The sequence below is a fragment of the Mus caroli genome, unplaced genomic scaffold (assembly GCF_978045245.1).
Source record: "Mus caroli unplaced genomic scaffold, Mus_caroli_1 scaffold_1, whole genome shotgun sequence".
NCBI lineage: Eukaryota > Metazoa > Chordata > Mammalia > Rodentia > Muridae > Mus > Mus caroli.
The window spans coordinates 156,492,277-156,511,059 of NW_028227256.1; the positions used below are offsets into that span (position 1 = coordinate 156,492,277).

The 18,783-nt window shown below is 44.2% G+C and overlaps 1 protein-coding gene across 1 annotated transcript in view; it reads right to left on the bottom strand.

The window, feature by feature from the left end:
• The window catches only part of Pappa2 (pappalysin 2), a 236,401-nt gene extending 218,281 nt beyond the window's left edge, over positions 1-18,120 (bottom strand). Inside the window, exon 1 of the mRNA XM_021175322.3 lies at positions 17,052-18,120. Coding sequence (XP_021030981.1) covers positions 17,052-17,973 — 922 coding nt within the window. The 5' untranslated portion in view covers positions 17,974-18,120. The remainder of the gene's footprint in view (positions 1-17,051) is intronic.
• Positions 18,121-18,783: the final 663 nt, after the last annotated feature.

Sequence of the window (18,783 nt, forward strand, 5' to 3'; positions counted from 1 at the left end):
TATAGTTTTTAATAAGTGATTAACTAAATCTAGTTGTAGGTTTGAAGACTTCAATTTACTGTCCTTCGTACTCCAGTTCAATTAACAGCACAGTAATTATTTCTACTTTTTGTCTCACAGGAAGCTATAAAATTTTCACGTTACTAATTTTCAGTGTTTGCTTATTTCTGGAGCGTAAATTACACCCGCAGCACTAATTTTAAGTTGCTAATATGATGTCACTGCACATGGTATTCGGAAGAGAAGTGTGTATTTGGCTCTACTGAGCCAGTGGGAGCCAGATTCAGAAGTCCCAGACTAAAAAAGAAAGCAGTCCAAAGCAGCCAAAATGTCCCCCTCTTCCTCGGACTAAAGTAGACACAGCTGTGATGAGGTTTCTGTAATTTGAAGGGGGTAAATATTGCCTCCCATCCAGGTCTTGAGCATTTTCATGTCTACCTGTGCACCAGTTGTACCTGTGAATAGAATCTGTCTACTCCAAGCCTGCTCTTTATCATCCTTTAATTATAGGCTGAAACTATGGGGTAGCCTGGCACAGCTCTCTGCATGCCCTTAGGAAAGACAGTCAGCCAGGCTCACCTGGCTCCATTGAGCAGATATAAGACAAATTTTGTTTCACGGTAGAATAATGACAGAATACTGGGGACATGTCTCTTTCCTCCCAGTCTAGCACAGAGACTGTCAGAAGTAACAAAATTGAATCCAACACAATATACATGGTGAAACTCAGAGCTTGTGCAAGAGCGGGCTTTTATAACTTTGGATGTACATGTGATAGAAACAAGCACATTATAACTGGTTTTTATTCATCAAAGCCACATTCTTTGGAAGAACAGAGGGACCTGATCGTGAATATGATTTATTAAGTCACTCGGCAACAAACTGAACTCTGATAGCCCATGGTTAGAAAAATCAGATCAAATGATAGAACTCAAAAGATGGCAGTGGGATTGAAGCCAAACGTTCAAGTCACATCCTCTTAAAACTCAGACAGTGATTTTCCAGCTCTTCCTTCCAATTGCTTTCTGGCATTTATCAATGTTTACTAAATTTACATTTGGTTGAATGCTTTACATTATATTAAAACTGAGTGTTCAAGGACAGGACAATGTAAATTCAGAGAGTATATCTTGATCATTGTATTTGTGCTCTGAACTCCCAAAACTATTTAGAAGCTATGGTGATCTTGACAGAGAAATATCCTCAAGTGTGTCTTTAAGAAGAAAAGAGAAAACATTTTTATCCAATTCTCTATTAATTAATTACTAGCATTTGGAATTAATAGTCATTACCATCAGAGAAAATGTCCTTCTCTCAAACTAGCATATCCCCAGGGCAGGATAAAAAAATTCTAATACAATGCAACCCTCAGAGCCAAAGTGTGTAAATAACTGTTTAATTGGGACATTTTAAATGCAGTACCTATATACACATCTGTTTCTTTCAATTTTTTGGGTTTATGCTTGGGAGATCTGCTCCTTATACCAAGATGAAATAAAAGAAGTTTAAGCTCTCTTTTACGAAGGCTTTGCTGTGTTCTAACTATGGCTCATGTACCATCCCTATTAATATAGCACAAATATATGAGCCGAATTGGGATATCCTTCCCTGTGGACCAAAATCTGAACATTGGAAGATGGGAAAATTGATTCACAGCCTCACATCTACCAAGTGCCAGAAAGCAGAGACCAAGACTATTCAACCAAAACACCCATCTCGTTTCTACTAAAGTAAAATACTTCAAATAATTTTTTTTAATGTTATTGCTTGGGACCCAAAAGAGCTACATGGGCTGGTGAGTGTGGCATTAAGAGATTTAAAGATTGCTTTTAAAAAAAAAAAAAAAAAAAAAAACTGTGACTCCTGGGAAAATGCATACGCCTAAGGCCACACCTGGAAATAGTTTGGAGCAAATGACTAGCAAGGTCACAGGCCAGGACCTGCATTGACCAACAGCTTTGTTGAATATCTGATAACATTTCTAGGCAACCCACAGACTCTTTCGTGATATATAACAAGCAGCTACCAAGTCTTAAGAATCCTAAGGCGGGAGAGAATTGTTACATTGAATCAAGAGCAGTGGCCACAGAGAAGAGGGTTGAGGGAAGGCATTGTGAAGAATAGTTAGCTTGGAAGTGGTTTGACAGTAGCTTCTTCCATTATTTCATGATTAAATATGTAATAAATGAAAGAGGAGCCCAGCCTTGAGGAAACAACAAATAGCTGTCTCCATCTCTCTACTGCCAGTGGCTCGATTCCTTCTCTACAGATCTGCCTTCTCCCTCTTGGAGATGCTCTAGTCCTTCATTCTCCTGTATCTCCTCTATTAAGCATACTCCTACAACCATGCTCTTTCCTTAACAACACTCCCACTATAGTCCAAGAACCACAAATGACATCATATCCATCACAATATCTGAAATATCTCTCATCTATTGGGATGTCCTTCCAAAATTACCTCATGTTTCATCGTGTCTGGGATGTCCTTAATCTTGACCATCCTCACTGAAGTGGGTAGTGTGTTGAGCCTTGCTTTACTGCTACTGTTTTTTAACCTATTTATCTAGGCCTTTGGGGACTTTGCTGATAAAAGTTGGGTTTAGGTTAGACGTCTGTGATTCCCACAGGATCAAGAAATGATGGATTTTTATGCCTTTGCTGTATCTACTGTTACAGAAATATGAGTTGTGAGAGTCCTGACTGGCAGAGAGAGTACTCCCACCAGACTCTGGAGATCCCAATAACACTAAAGTTGAATGTGATGAACAGAAATGATCAAAGAACCAAAAGAGCTCAGGCATGACCCATACTATACAACTACAACTATTGACTTTCCCCAGTACGTTAGATGTGCTTTTCTATCATGAGCCACTTTCTTCTGAATGATGACACATGTGATTAAAAATTGTTTAGAGCTTTTCTTGGGCAAAGCCCTCCCCTGGAGGCTTCTTCATCCATGGCAGATTCTCACAGAAGAGTTCACTTAAGAGCAAGCCTGGGTAACAGGAGTGGGGAGGTAAGGTCTGGGCAGAAATGATGCTCTTGGCAAAAACACAGCTGTAGAACCTAACTTCCAAGAAAACCCCATGGCAAGGGTTTTCCTCTGTACCTCTGGGGGATTAAAATCAGGAGCAAGAGTTCTGGTTCTCGGAGAAGCTTCATCTGCTTCCAGGAAGGTAAGGTTTGGATCATCAAAACAGAAGAGTCACACACAGTGTCATCAACTCTGGGAACTGCAAAAAACATGCTGTATGGTGCAAGCTTGTTTTTAGGAGGAAAATGGAAAAGAACGGGGGAGGGGGACAGAGAGCAGGTTAGGTCATGATCATAAATCAGCCTGAGAGAAGGCAAGATCCTCTGGGTCTACCCCACACATGTATATGATGTCTTCTACAGAACTACTTACTCAACATCCAGCACCCCCCACTCACCACACACACACACACACACACACACACACACACACACACACACACACACAGCAGAGAGATTGTGGAAGAGTAAAAAGGAGTAAAAAGAAAAGAGTAAAAAGAAAAAGGCTATCCATCAAAAAGCAGCAAAGCTGGCAGCCATGAACTCTATGAGCAGAAAGAGGAGTAGAAAGTGAAGAGAGACAATCCCAAGGAGGTGCTTTTCAACTGTTTCAGATAACTTTCTTTCAAGACAGGATCAGGCACAACCTTTCATCTCTGACTCCAACACTTTACAAATTACAGCCCCGACTTGAGGGGAGCCTCATGGGGACCACCTCCCCAGCGTCTTTCCAGCAAAAATGTCAGCCTCTCTTTACAGAACACTTTTCCTTTTGTCATGGTTTCGCCAGAGGCATAGATGATAGAAGCCAGGAGAGGGGGTTTCCCTGGCTCCCCACAGGCCACCCAGGCATGCAGTGGGAGTCTACCAGGCATGGAGAGAAGGTTGCTTTGAAATTGCCTAAGAAAGCATTGAAGGAAACAGTGGGACATAAGAATCTAAAGAAGAGCACAGCCTCAGAAAAAGTGACTCAAAGGTGATCCTAGAGAAAGTAGTTAGAGTGGGTCCTGGTGCTGTTTCAATACAGGTTAGCTGCTCTTGTGGTTAATCTTGTGACTTGGTGGAGACAGGGCAGCCCAGGGAGCTGAACTGAAATCAAACCCTCTGCTTATGCCTAGTATCTGCAGGCTTTAACCAGATATGAATACATGCAGATTTTGATTCAGTGTCATGCAAGCAGGACCTGCAGCTGTGCCTTCAAACAGACTTGCTGGTGATACCCAGATGTGGACCTCACTACCCCATGAGTAGCAGGACCCTGTGGTGGTTATTTCAGTAGCTGTGCCTGTTATTATCATGCTGGAAATGGAATCCTGGGCTGGCATGTGTTAGATAAGAGCTCAACCACTGAGCTATCCTTTTTGCTTCATCTATTTTTTCTGATGTTACTAGGGACCAAATATACAGTGCACATACTAAGAATACACTGAGCTACACCCTAGTCCCTGAATAGCAAGACTCCAAGTCAGAATAATCTGTTTAAGGATAAGCATTGATCAGTGCATAGGAACATTAAGGATGAAAATTTATCTAGAGATGATAATACAACTATGTAGGAAAGAAAGTAAGTAATCCACAGAAGCCAGAGAAGTTGCCATGATAGTCAAATTACAGTTGTAATGTGCCTTGGAAAAAATGACCAGAGCCTTCAGAATTTCCAGGGCATCCCTAGGACATCCCTACCCTATTTCAACAACCTTACATCTCCTCAGCAAGGCCTTGGAGACCCACAAATGACCAAGCATGGCCAGCCCAACAGTCAGCTGAAAACCAAAAGTTTGCTTAATATTTTGTTCTATGTGAAGGAGCAGGCTGTGAGGTTGAGCAACTGGATCAGGCAAACAATAATCCCATGACCCTGGACAATATGAGGTAGTCCTCCATATCTTAGTTTCCAAACCATAGGATGGAAATAACACAGTAGCACCAACTTATAGCATAAAAGAGATGAAACACACAAACACACACAGGAAAATTAAGAATGATTGACACCCATTAACATTAAGCAGTCAGTGGCCATATCTGCTGCTAACATCATCATTTTAGCACACAGAGGTCCATCTCTTCAACAAACTTACAAGCTCCTTGACAGCTGGCAACCCTACCTTATTCCCATTGTATCAACACCTTGCCCATGGTAGAAATAAGTAAGTCATTACAAGCTTGGATCCACTGGAGGTTTTTAGCAGAGTTGTCAAAGGCATCCTCCCAACTGAAAACATGTCACAGAGCAACTGTGTTTTCCCTAGTGAAAAAAAAAATATTTACTCTTCCTCCCTCTACAATTTACTCCCACAGAGGGAGCAGCTACTAAGCTGACCTAGCAGGGCTCTGCCCCCAAAGCCTGTGCCTATAAAGAGGCCTACTGACTCTCACCTCGCCTTACACTAACTACTGGGGATAACAACTTGTAAAGAGCCCTGCTGACCCTTGCTCCCGCTAACTCATCTGGGCAACTGGGCAACTTCCTCCAGACTCTACTTGACCAGGCATCATCTGTCATCTCAGTATATTTGAGCAATACTAAATTCTATTTTTCCTCACATGAGGTAATAACACAAGTTTAATAAGTATTGAAATGTTTTTTATGTGTAGTCTTTGCTACCAAGAAAGGATTGGGAGGGAAGGAGAAGGCAGTCTCTGGAGTAATTGAACACTTGAGAAGTGCTGTTTGCTTATTTATTTGCTTACTTATCTGTTTGCTTCTTGGCACATCATTTGGATCATTTCTAATTGCCTTCCAGAGCAAACAGTATAAAAGCTCCCGAGCCCTGATGAACTGTGCTGATCACTGTAGCTATGGAATTCCCTTAAGAGCTAGCCAGTGGCCAAGGGGACCACCCGGGCTTTACACAGTGAGCCTCTGTAGTGTGACAGGGGTGAAGCAGCCTGCTGTTTCTCATCAAAAGTTGAAAGCTGCCCTATCTTCTCACCTTAACAAAAACAAGACCTGCAGGACAGCAGAATATAAATCCCCAAGCGCAGAAGGCAAGAGATGATACCTGTGAAGGAGGCAGTCACACACCAGGGAGAGCCTGCAATTGGCCAAGTTGTCATCTTGACATGCTACCCTCCTATTAGTCCTATTAGTCCTCGGAAAGACACAGACACACAATGGCACCCTCACCAACAGACATTGCCTCTTTTCCAATCTTCTTCCACTTCCACCAAGATCTCCCTGAGAACTTTCTTTTCTAACGCCCTCAAAGCACAGATATTCCAATTTCCTACTGTTCAATTCCTCCATGGAGTAAATGACTGTGAGAAGCCTCTCAGAAGTTTGTTTAGCATTTCCTTTTAGGAGGGTCAGTGCACAGAATCGATATGACCCTGGGAAGTGTTTCAATAGTTTATACATACTCAGTGGTCCTGCAATATGCAGAAGTCCTGGATTAAAGCAAGCTTGGGGGAAGAGATGTTCACATTGAAAATGACCTACTACTTCTTGTTCTGTTAAGAAACTTTGCATAGGAGGTTTTCTTAAAGGAATACACTGTACTGCTCTTGTAGTAGAAATCATTTGCCCATTGGCTACTAGATTCATTCCATTTACACACGTGGCCTGTGCACATTTAATAACACCTAAATGTCCATGCTTTCACTATGCAGATACAAGTCACCTAAGAGGCCTCTGGTTTCCCAGAAGGAAGCACTGGAAGACAGCACACATAGGCCCCATATACGTGTTAAGCCACCCCTGGTCAAGTTCAGGCCAATGATACCCCAAGCTCTGTCCAAGGACTCAACAAGGCCACCAAATCCAAGGAGGGAATCTTGGCCCAAAGTACCTTTATCCCCAGGATCTATGCCATGAGCTAGATTATAAGGGGTGTAGGCATAGTCTATTGTACAATTATTTCAAATTATTAATGCACCTTGAAACAAACAATGTCTAAGTTAGACCACTGCTAAGGTTTAGGGTTATAATTATTCTGTGTGAAGTAGGAGTGTTTTGTTTTGTTTTGTTCTGTTTTCAGAAACAGCTATTGAGTGGTTACTTCATGTTCAATGCACTAGTGTGAGAGTGAATGGATAAATAAATTAAGCGAGAGTCCATCTATAAGTCTGCATTATATTCAATTAAAATCATTTCAAAGCCATACATAGTAGTGCAGCCTGTGTAGATGGGACATAGCAGCTCAGCCTATGGAGATGGACCCTTCACAGAGACAGAAAAGAGTGGCTCGAAAGAGAAGAGGGATGCCTTTGAGGCCGGAGCATTCAGGCTCAAACTTCATCTCTGTTCACAGCAGGTTGGAGACCTTGGTTCTGACTAGGATGGGTGCAGAGCTCTGTGCACACTAGCTATGTGGCCCTAGGCGCTGTCCTATTTCTTTCTGAGCTCTCAGCTCTTCATTTCCCTCTTCAAGCTACCCCAAGGAACTCTTGAGTGGAAATGTCTAAACTGACTGCTGTAGTGTGTGACACAAAGTCAGCGTCATGGACGTTGCCAAGGAAACCTCGCTATGAAAATCCCTTATGGTAATTGAGCCCACGTTTGCACACTTTACACTTCTGTTTATTTGTCTTCCGTGATTTCTCCATGTTTCTGCTATCACTCACTTTAGATTACTGGCTCTTTTACAATATGTCCCAAGTCTTGGATCTCTGTTAACACAGAATAAAATCTGTGTTTACCCTGGCAGCATCCTTTCTTAGCATCCTACCTAACATGCCTTCACCTCTCGCTTCTCATCAATAACTGTACTACCAGAATGTGTTTTCCTCCCCATGGAGTGAAATAGACTCCCCTAAACTAGTCTGTGACTCCCACGACCGCTGAGTCCCAAAGTTCCACCTGGTGGATCTCTTGGCACCACTGGGACATCTGACATTATTCTTCCCGTTTGCCCTCCACCACCACCCCGTTTCTGCACCTGCCAGTCCTGACTCCGGATACCTCTCACTGATACAGAGCTATTCACTCCCAAGAGGAAGATTATAATTGTAGGCATTGTGATTTTGTGTAAAGTGTAAAGTTTACCCTTGTGTTATTCAAATACTGATTTCTCTGTCCTCCTATCCTATTTCAATCTAGGCACAGAGTTGTGGGCATTGTGATGCTTACGTCAAGAATCTCCGTTCTTAAGTCTGTGTAAACAATGCTTACCATTTATTTTCTTCCTTGCCAATAAAAGCTGATTGCCCAATGGCTGGGCAGAAGAGAGAATAGGGCGGGACTTCCACCAGGCAGGGAAAGGGGGTAGGTGGAGGGAGAGAGCGCGCGAGGTGAAGGGGAAGCTTGAGCCTTAGGAGGAAGGAGGAAGGAGCTCATAGCGTTAGGTTGGAGAGTGGATGAGCCTAAATGATGGGGATTAAGATGGATTGCCTAGGTATTGAAGTGAGGGTTTAAAATAAATCGTGGTCTGTGTCAGTGTTGGGGAACTAGTTAGGATAAAGAAGTGTAGAGCCATATTAATTTACAGTATAGATTTAAATTAAAATTAACATGTATGAATGTTAAAATTTATAAATGTTAAAACTAACATTTATAAAAAGCCTGTCACCAGACTGTGAGCATCTTGTAGGCACAGCTCTTACTTATTCTTAACTCTCTAGAAGGGGTAATAATATCTGGTACTTTGCCTAATAGACGCTCAATAAATGTTGAACAAATGAATGGATGAATGGATGAATGAGCATGTATAATACCAAACTACTTGCATAATCTGCTTCGGATGTACAGAAAGTTCTTGAATAAAAGAGGAAAATGTACAGTTGTTGGCTAAGGGTGGAATGTCCAATCAGTGTTAAAGCTCTTTGATTTCACCTAGAATCAGTTGCCTGGACTTCCCAACTAGACATGAGTCACAACTACTGACCTTGCTCTCCCAACTGGTTGTCATGGCAATGCTTCAACTTGCCAATGCTCTGAAGCTTTGCTCGCAGTTGCTATAGTGTATGTCTGAGAAGAACCACTTTACCCCATCACTCACTTCTGAGTCATAGAGAAAACGGTTCCCGTTTGCCCTGAATTTTATTTCCTAACTGTTTTCTTTCCTTCTTCTTCTTCTTTTTTTAAGTAAGATTGTTTTAAAGCAGGTAGTAAACACGGGAAGTGAAGAATGTTGTTGTTTTGAGGGACACATATTTGGCAAAGAAATATTCTCTCTGGAAGGTACAGGGTGAGGGTGTGTGTGAGGTGAACAGAAACAGATTTGACAAGGCCCTGGAGTAACCTAGCTCCAGGGCCTCAAGGGCAGAATCATGAGATTTATGTACTTATTTGTGACATCAGGAACTCAAGCTCCTGCACATGCAGGGTGAATGGGCTCGGGATCCAAGTGAAGGTGTCGGTACACCCTCCTCCTTCTCCTCGCCGTCCTCTTCCTCCTTCCCCTTCCTCCTCGTCGAATAAGGTGTTTATTTGGTCTCTGCAAGGCCTGAACTAAACAGGAAAGAGATGGAGCCAGACCTCCTGGCATGCACATCCTGAATGAATCAGATGGCCAGCCCCAGAGGAACAAGGAAAGGTGCATGAGGGAGAAGGCAGGGAGTGAGGAAGGATGAAGTGTTGCTGGTTACAGGCAAATAGTTGCATTTGCCTCTCTGCCAGAGGTGAGTCCTACTTTTCACAGCTCTGACTCTGTTACTCCTAGCAACCTGTGCTCCATGCTAGGACCGACATCCAAAGTTTTCTGGAGTTTTCATCTCATCCTTGAGGACTGGGAGAGATCATGCCTCACAGAGGACTGAGGCTACTCCAATGCCACCTGGATCCAGAAGGCTCACTTGCCGTGATGCCTGTCTGAGACCAAACAGAGCCTACGAGAGCTCTTTCCATCAACAAGGTTAGGGGACAAAGAGAGAGCAGGCAATAGCATGCATCAGGTACTAAAGCAAAAGTGTGGTGAATGGGATGATCACCCTACCGCTCTCAGAGGAAATCCATCTGCCTCCAACCCACACTAGACTACTAGATGATTTCAGAGTCTCAAGTAGAAAGCTGTGAGTCAGATGCTGAGCCTTGACCAGACCAGGTTCAAGTGCCCAGCTAGCACAAAACCCTGAAAACATCATGGTACTGTAAGGGAGCCACATGAACTACATCTTCCTGCTTTCTCTCTTTTGTGATGCTTCAGAATCTAATGCCCCGTGATTTCTAAGTGGCCTAGCGTTCCCCAGAAACCTGTTGCTTAGAGCTTATCAGGTAGAGCACTATAGATAAGCATTTTTGTGGATCAAGTGGAATGAAGAAACAAGGCCAGAAGAACTGTAGAGGAAGCATGGCCTTCAGGATGAACACTCAACACCAACGCTCTGCAAACAATTACAGAGGAGCAAAGCCCAGCATGACACTTGCTTTGATAAAGTTTTATTGGAACACAGCCTACCAATGTGGTCGTGCATCAACCGTGGCAATGTGCACATACTAACGGCAGAGTTTAAGAGTTGCATCATGAGCTTTATATGACCTACAAAGCCTGAACTACTTAGCATCTGTTCTTTTGCAGAAAAAAAAAAATCTGTCACACACTGTCCTATGCTTATAAATCTGGAGTCCCGTAAGTGTGTGATGCTGCACGTGCAGCGGCAGCCACGGCAGCAGCAGCATCTAAGCTAAGAAACTTGTTACACATGCAGTCCCATGTGTCTCCAGAAAAATGGAATACAAATCCTCATTTGGGTAACAGAGTGGTTCAAGAGTAGATGCCCAGAGTAGGGTTAAATAGGAAAGATTTTATTCAATGAAAAAACTCTGAGCAAAAATATGGAAAGGGCTAGGAAAGGGCTGGGAGAACTATCACCCCATGATATTAACATGACCCTGGGAGAAAGAGAAAAGAAAGAAGCAGTCAAAGCATATTCTGGAAGACTTTTGATGATACCTGAGCCAGAACCGACCATGTTAGGTCTCCCTTTATCCTGGCCACTTCAGGGAGAGGTGCTCTCCATCCAAACATAGTCTTTGTCAATGGTGCCCATAGTCAATGAACCCCCTGTGTTGAATCCCTGCAAAACACACTCTCTTCGAATCTGCTGCTGGGTGTGCCCCAGATGACCTCTGTGCACACTGAAGCATGAGAAACAACTCTCTAGAGCAGCTCGTGGTGCACTTTGCCATTCAGCAACGAAGGGCCAGACCCATACATATTTTAGGCTTCTTGGGCTATACAGTCTCTGCCACAACCACTAAACTCTGTCATTCACCATGGAAGCAGCCACAGAGAACACATAATCAAATGAGTGTGGTGTGCCAGATCAAACTTCATTTACAGAAGCAGCTCTGGGGGTGATGCGGCTCATAGGCCATAATAGACCAGCCCTTGCTCTAGAGTTGTGGGAGTAAATAATTCAAACTTTGGCTCCTGTGAGACACGTAAGAGAAGGGGTGCTCCTAGGGAAGGCAGGTGGGCAACCTTGTGAGCAACAGTTTCCCTTGGGTGCTCTTCAGGCACACAGTAGGCAGCAATAGCACAGTTTCAAAGCCATTGCCCTGGATCCTCACAAAAAGTCCCCAGTCCCAGAAAGTTCTCCTCACCCCAGTGGGAATACAGCAGTCTAAATTTTGAGTTTATTCTACAAATATAATTTGTAGAATTATGAGATTCTAACATTATAGGAGGTATTTGGTGTGTGGGGGGTGACAAATATGGTTTGGAGTTTCATAGGACTTCTAGCGGGTGTTGACTTGATAGAAATAAGAGCCATGCCTAACTAATAAGGCAAGAAGCAATGTGCAATCCATAAAAGGCACACAAGAAGGTCTATAGAAAGTCTATAGAAGAGAGAGAGAGAGAGAGAGAGAGAGAGAGAGAGAGAGAGAGAGAGAGAGAGAGCCAATAGGGAGGCTCTAAGGAAGAGGAAACCACAGTGAGCTATGGAAACGTGACCATGATAGATCAAATTTACCTCTCAGACCAGCTAACATTCACATCGCTTCTGTGTTGAGCCACCAAGCCTCAAAGTGAAAACTCCAGTGCAAAAAAAGCTAAATTACAAGCATAAGGTATGTGTTTCCTTCACACAAACAATCGCATCTCCCTCTCACCTGAAACAGCAGGGCCACCCAGAGGAGACAAACATGGGCCCTCATACCAACAGCTCTGTGCCAGCTGGGTCACTATAGCATCACTGAATATTTGAGTCCTGATCCAGGAGGGGGATGTGGAGAGGAACAGGGTGATTCCTCAGGGTCTGATAAGGACAAACACTGTGATTTGACCATCACTGAGTATAGGGAAGCAGCCAAAGAGCAGGACAGAGAACCCTGCCTCTAGGGATCGATACTGATGCAGCTAGTCTGTGAGATCAAGGCGGCCACACTGAGGTCTCTTTACATCTATGCCATTGTGTGTTCTGCACAATTCTGTGTTCCCTGTGGTCAGAGCTCTTCACCCTGAAGCCTCATTCCATAGATGTCACTCACACAGAAAAGCTAGCAATAGTCTCTAAACAATGCCCTGATGGCAGCAGACTTGGGCTATCAGTAAAATCTAGGTAACAGTGTACATTTTTCTATTAAGTAAGCACAAATTTCAAGAGATATTCAACAGGGTTTACAGCTTAGAAAAATAACATAGAAGTTTTAGCACCATTGCCCAACTGATTTGGAATAGTGCCACTCAAATAAAAAGAAGAGATGAAACGTTTTAATGCAATAAATGGAACCTTTGGGCTTTTTCGACTACAGTTTTTATCTTGAGACCATATTGTCAAAAAAATAGCTACTTATAGCCATTCCCATTTTATAAATCATCAGAGTAAAGTCCTAAGGATTTGAAGTTAATATCTCTGCTAAGGAAAAGTTAGATTTAAATTAGAAATTAATTTAGTATGAATATCTCCTGATAAATACCTTTCATGTCACTGGTAAGTAAATAAGACTCACAGGCCAAATTTTGTGATGGGCACTTTAGGTACACGACTCTATAGGACCTCTCCTTATTTGTCTTTTGTTTGGGATTTTTTTCCTACTTTATTTCAAATAGAATCATATACATTCATATGTATGTAATCATATGTGTGTGTGAGTGTGTGTGTGTATATATATATATATATTTCCATTTAATTTTTGGTTTGATATAAACATAACTCAGAAAAAAGAAAGCTGACTAGATTGCCAGAGACACTTGTCTCAGTATGTGTGAGAGAAAGATTTGAGTCCATGTCTGTCTGTCCTGCCCACTTCCCCCAGAATCTACACTGGGACATGTAAAGCTTGAACACTCAGAGGACCGACCCAAACTCACCTTCATGTCAAGGACAGTTTCTCAGACATCTTTGTGTTCCCCTCAATGACTTGCCACACTTTGCACGGCAAGGCACTCAATAAATATTTGTTGGATGAAGAATTCTGGGCTTGGGTTCCAGCTTACCATGGATTTAATGACTCAGTGTCCTGCAGAGCAGGTGGTTACTCAGCTGGGCGACTTCAGGGAACATTTGAAATCAATTACGGGTGCAGAGGAACCTGTTAAAATGTCCTCTTTTGTGTATGCTGGGGTTGACGGGGAGGAACGGAAGTTGAAGTGGTAGGAAAGGCTCAAATGCTTTCAGGGTTATGCACTGGACCTTAAAGTGTCTACACCAGAACAGGACAGAAATTGGCTTATTGAAACACTAAATTCTAATGACCCAACCTAATGGGATCCTGACCTCAAGCTACTCCTAGCTTGCCACATAGCCTCAAAGTGCCAGACCTTTGACTGGCTACCTTTGTGAAGAACCCCACCAGGGGGCAGGCCTCTCTCTGTTGCCACCAGTCTGCTCCAACTCTGGGGAAACAGGCAACTTAAAGTGTGTTCTACCTTTTAGAAAGCCCAGAGGATGACCAGAAGACCCCCCACACACACACACACACCTGAAGCTTGTGTACCCTGCATTGCCCTCAATCCTCAATAAAAAAGCATTCTTGCAACTCATTCTGGAGTCTGACTTGTTTCAGAAGAATTTGGGAACTTAGAGTGCAGGGAGAGGGTAATTCTAGCTGATTTTGTTTTCTTCAGTGCTTGCTAGAGCTACAAGTTAGTCACAACTCAAAAAAAAAAAAAAAAAAAAAAAAAAGCAAGCCGCTTTAGCTATCCAGACGGGCCTTTCAAAAAAGGAAAAAGGCATATGAAGTGGACCCTGAGGGATGCCTACCAACAACATTTTGGGAGAAGGTGATTAAATTACAGCCCAGAGGCTGGGACAGGACAGCCCTCAAGGAAACTAGAGACATTCCCAACTTTGTGGCTTCCCTTGTCTCGTGTGCATGAGACAACACTGCCACCTAGTGTCCAGTGTTAAAACTATTCCCTAAGGTCCCATAACTGTGGGTAGGGGCTTCTGCTACGACTGGTATTGACTAAATTGTTTGAGGTCTCTGCTAAGGAAAACTACCCCAAGCATGGCAGGTAGAGGACTTGGAAGCTGATTCGAGTTAAGTAGGCGGAACCTGAGGTTTGAAATCTATTGACAAAGTGAGAGCCAAGTCTTGGCCCACCCTCAGAGGGGCAACAGAAGTGCAGCTACAGGCTTGTGTGTTACTCCCAGCAACTTGACTCCACCTTGTCACTCTGTGTAACTCAAGTCCCACCATACTAGGAACGGATGTACACCATCTTGAGAGCCCATGCCAGCAGAAGAAAGGAAGATGGATGGTTGAGCACTGTAAAGTTGTGCAAAGAGAGTCAAGTCACTCGAAGTAGAGGCTCTTATCACTGGCAGCTTGATTTTGGTAACCTCATGATCCTTAGCCAGGCTCTTCACCAGGGAAATACCAGCAGCAGAGACAATGGGTAGACATGGATGCTCAATCTGAAACAGTCCACTTGCTGAGCCCAACGAATTGAGGCCTTGCTGTCAATCCCTGCCCCCATGGGCTTTTAACCTCCCTTGATAATTTGGGCTGAGCACAAGTCTGAAGGAAGATAGAGGGTAGAACAGGGGGGAAAGAGGCTTGGTCTTCATCTGCTTTCCACCTCTTAGAAGCAGACCTAAAAGGGAAATCCCAGAACACTGCAGGAGACACTTGCATTTGAGGGAAAGAAACCTGAGAAGGTAAATTGCTAAAAATGATTTCCTGCCCAATTATACATGCTTCGAGAGGAGAGGAGGGTTTGGATGGGCACTGGAAGATCTGAATGTGTGCTGTGGCAGTATGGAGACAGTGGCTGGTGACAGGCAAGGCAGGGAGGTACGTAGATCTGAGGATGAGCTTGCCAGAAGTGAAGCAAAGAATAGGGGACTGCAACAGGGAGGTGAGACAGAAGGACTGGAGAGGTAAAGGACCGAGGTCAGGTGCTATGTTCCTGTATTCCAGGATTGGACTTTAATAACCCCAAGCAATAATCTCCCACATATATTCCGGTTGGATTGTCCCCTTAGGCTTCCTAGCCAAGAAACGGTTCCCAGGTCTCTCTGTTGCTACTGCAGGAGGAAGCATAGGCAGATCTGTGTGGGTCTCAAGCGAGACTGAGAGCTCGCAGGCTCCCTGGCAGATGGGCACTAGGAAGCCAGACTAGGCAGCACGAAGATGTCATCTGGGGGAAACTGTGAAGCTGCCAACTCCGATCAGATAATCATCTCATTATTTCTTCCATTTTGGCCCCAGAATAAGGGTTTCCTTCTCCTCTTTCTCTGCCCCATCTAGCTTACAGCCTGGCCCCTTCTCTCACGCCCTCTCCCACCCAAAACTAAAATAAAGCAAAGCCACATGACTGGAGAGTGCTCAGTGTCTGGGAATCCCAGATTCCAAACGAGAAATCACAGCCAAAGAGGGGGAGACACAGTGTCCACAAGGATGTTCCAGCGACACCCCACTGGAAGAGGCTCCTTCCCTCCAGATTTCTTTGCCTAGTCTGCAACTTATTTGGAGGCACTCAGAAACCTGAATGGGTTTTGTTGTTCTTTTGCTTTGGGTTGGGTTTGTGGGGAGGGGTGATTGGTTGGTTGGCTGGTTGGTTGGTTGGTTGGTTTGGTTTTTGTTTGTTTGTTGAGGAGATATCAAATGATTCATGAACTCCTACTTTGTTCTCCCCACCCCCAAGCCGGTCTCTGACATGTCACTCATTGCCTCAGTTTCTCCAACAATGTAATGGAACTGACGAACAGGAAAGGGTGTGTGGATAATCCAGATTGGTACCATTAATTTTTCTGATAAGTATTTGATTGTTTTTTAGTTAATGCATAAAGTAACTTGGTCTCCTTATGGCATTCTTCTGCATATTTGTCCCCACTCTTTTTTTTTTTTTTTTGGTGGGGTGTCTAAATGAATAAGGAGACCCCACGGGGTGAAATATCCTTTCCTCACCCTTGCCTGAAATCGACCTCTCCAGATAGGAAAAGAAAATCAACGGCTCCAAACCTGGCTCTTCTTTTTGTCATTCTAGGTGTCTCTGTTAATCAAAATAAACACAGGTAACAAGCCCAAATAAATGCCTCCTCTGATTAACCTTATAGAGTTAGCTGTGTTAAACATGCTCTCCTATTTAGGTCTTCCTAACGACAGCCAGAGCTAGAAGCCAGAATCCTGGTCTGCGAATGTCCACCTTTTCCAGCAGATTTGTTGAGGTCAAGAGAACGGGATTGAGGGTCTAGAACAGGTGCTACCTGTCTTCCTAGTTTCCGGTGGCAGCCTGTTCCCTTGCTGTTTGGACCCAATTGGTCATTATTCACTGCTACCATCCTTGGACTGCCGTCTGCTTTTCAGAGGTGCCATGCTAGACTATGAGAAGCAGTGTGACCCCCCCACCCCCCCTCTTGACAAAGAGTACAAGTCTGTTCCCTTTAAAAAGGGAAAAGATCTTAACGGAGGTCTCCTAAAGTACAAGCACAATGTATAGAACTCTGAGAAAATCGATATTGATAATGATGCCTCAGGTAGGAGTCATTTTCCCTTTGATGGTGCCTACACTACTTCTGCACTGATAAATAACCCCCCCACACACACACACAGCCCCTCTGGCTAAGCCTTCTTGGCTTTCCTGCTTTAGGCTGTTCCCCCTGCCTGTTCTCTATGTACCCACAACAGAAATGGAGCCGACCACACCCCTCGGGACCCGAGAAAACCCAGGAGTAGGATAGGACATTACCTGCAATGATGGCTGGGTTGCTCTGTCCTCCCTCTGGTCTCACCCAGGCTTCCACTGTGAACGCCTCCCGAGGAATCTCAGCCAGCACTTCTGGACGCAGCAACAGCCGCTCCCTCTTCCCAGAGAAATACAGTACAGGCAATCCTCCTTGGGAGTTAAAGGTCTCTACTCTCCGGGCAGAGGCCCCTCCACCATTTTGGATGGTGCCCTCCAATGGACTGTCACTATCTCCATGCTTAAGTGGGTCTTTAGGCCAAAGCTGGAAATCTTGAGGGGTATTCGGGGGATCTCCAGTCATGTCTTCTGCCTGCCTCTTCTGCACTTGGCGAGGAAGCCTAGACTTGGACTGGCCCTTCCTCTGGGTCTCTGCTGTGGGCCCCTTCTGATATGCGAAGGTAGCAATGGTGGAGACAGCAATTTCTGAGCTTCCCCGAATCACAGGCTCACCTAGAGCCTCCTTAGATCCTCCCTCGCCAAGATAAGTGTCATCATTTCTCAGCAGCTGCGATTGCCCAATAGGACCATCCCCTACCCACGGGGCAGCTGGCTGCTGAGACTCTCTCCTTGCTCCTGCTGGGTTTTCAGTCAGGTCTCGGGGAATACCACTCGGAGCCTGTCTCTTTGGGCTTCGCTGACTCCATTCTGTATACGGGGTTTGCTGCTGTGTCCCCACAGGATAGGACCTTGGGTAGTTTTCGAGGCGGCTTGGGTAGACCCCAAAGAGATGGTGCTGTGGAGCAGTCCTGGGTCTTCGAATCTTGTACCCCAGCCAACAGCGTTCCCCTTCCAACAGCACCTGGTTCAGGTGTTCCTTCTGGGCCAGGAATTTCTTGCGTGTCCAGCCCTGCTCTGAGTTGGTGGTACTGAGTGCCCACCCAGCCAGGACCACCAGGCTTATTCTCAGGACCTTCCAACACATCATATCTCCCTCAGCTTGTTCCTTAGAACCCGAAGTCAGCTTCTTGGTGCCACACAAGAATAGTGAGAAGAAGGAAAGACAACCAGCAATGGAATTGAAGTCACCAGGGAAATTGATTCACAAGCCAAACTTTCTCAAGTGGCCCCAGAAGAATGCCTCTCCTGGCTACCTGTCCTGGGGATTCAGCCAACCCCAGTGGCTTCTGTAACTTTTGGCTTCTCTTGCCTTCTTCTGTGACCTCTCTTGCTTGATTTCAGTCCTTCAGAATGAAGTTAAGTGTTCTTACTTTGAATCTCCACCCAGAGACCTCAGGTTTCCTTTTCTTCCTTCAGTAACTCCTCCCCTCACTGATAAGAGAAGAGAGTATGTGACTTAAGCCAAATTCTCTGAGATACATGCCACCCCAGCTAATCATTCAAAAGAACCTTATTCTCTACTGATCTCTTCTGTGTCATCTTCCTTTCCCTAGGAGTTAGAATCTCTGTTTAGAGCCCATCACCCACAATACACTCAACTTAAAGTAAATTGCTAGGGAAAAAAACAAACAAACAAACAAAACCAAAAAAAAAAAAAACCTTTTAGGCTGAAACAAAATTTGATGCTTATTCTATAAAATAAAATAAAATAAAATAAAATAAAATAAAATAAAATAGCAAAAATAATCTGGGGACACAAAGATCCAGAGAGGTACCTAACCTTCTCTCCTCAGTGGTCCTCAGCCAGGTGTCCATTCAGCTTCCAGTCTGCCACGATAGGTGAGCACTCCTGCAGCGTGGCACTCAGGGTTGTTGACTATTGAAGAGAGTGTTTTAA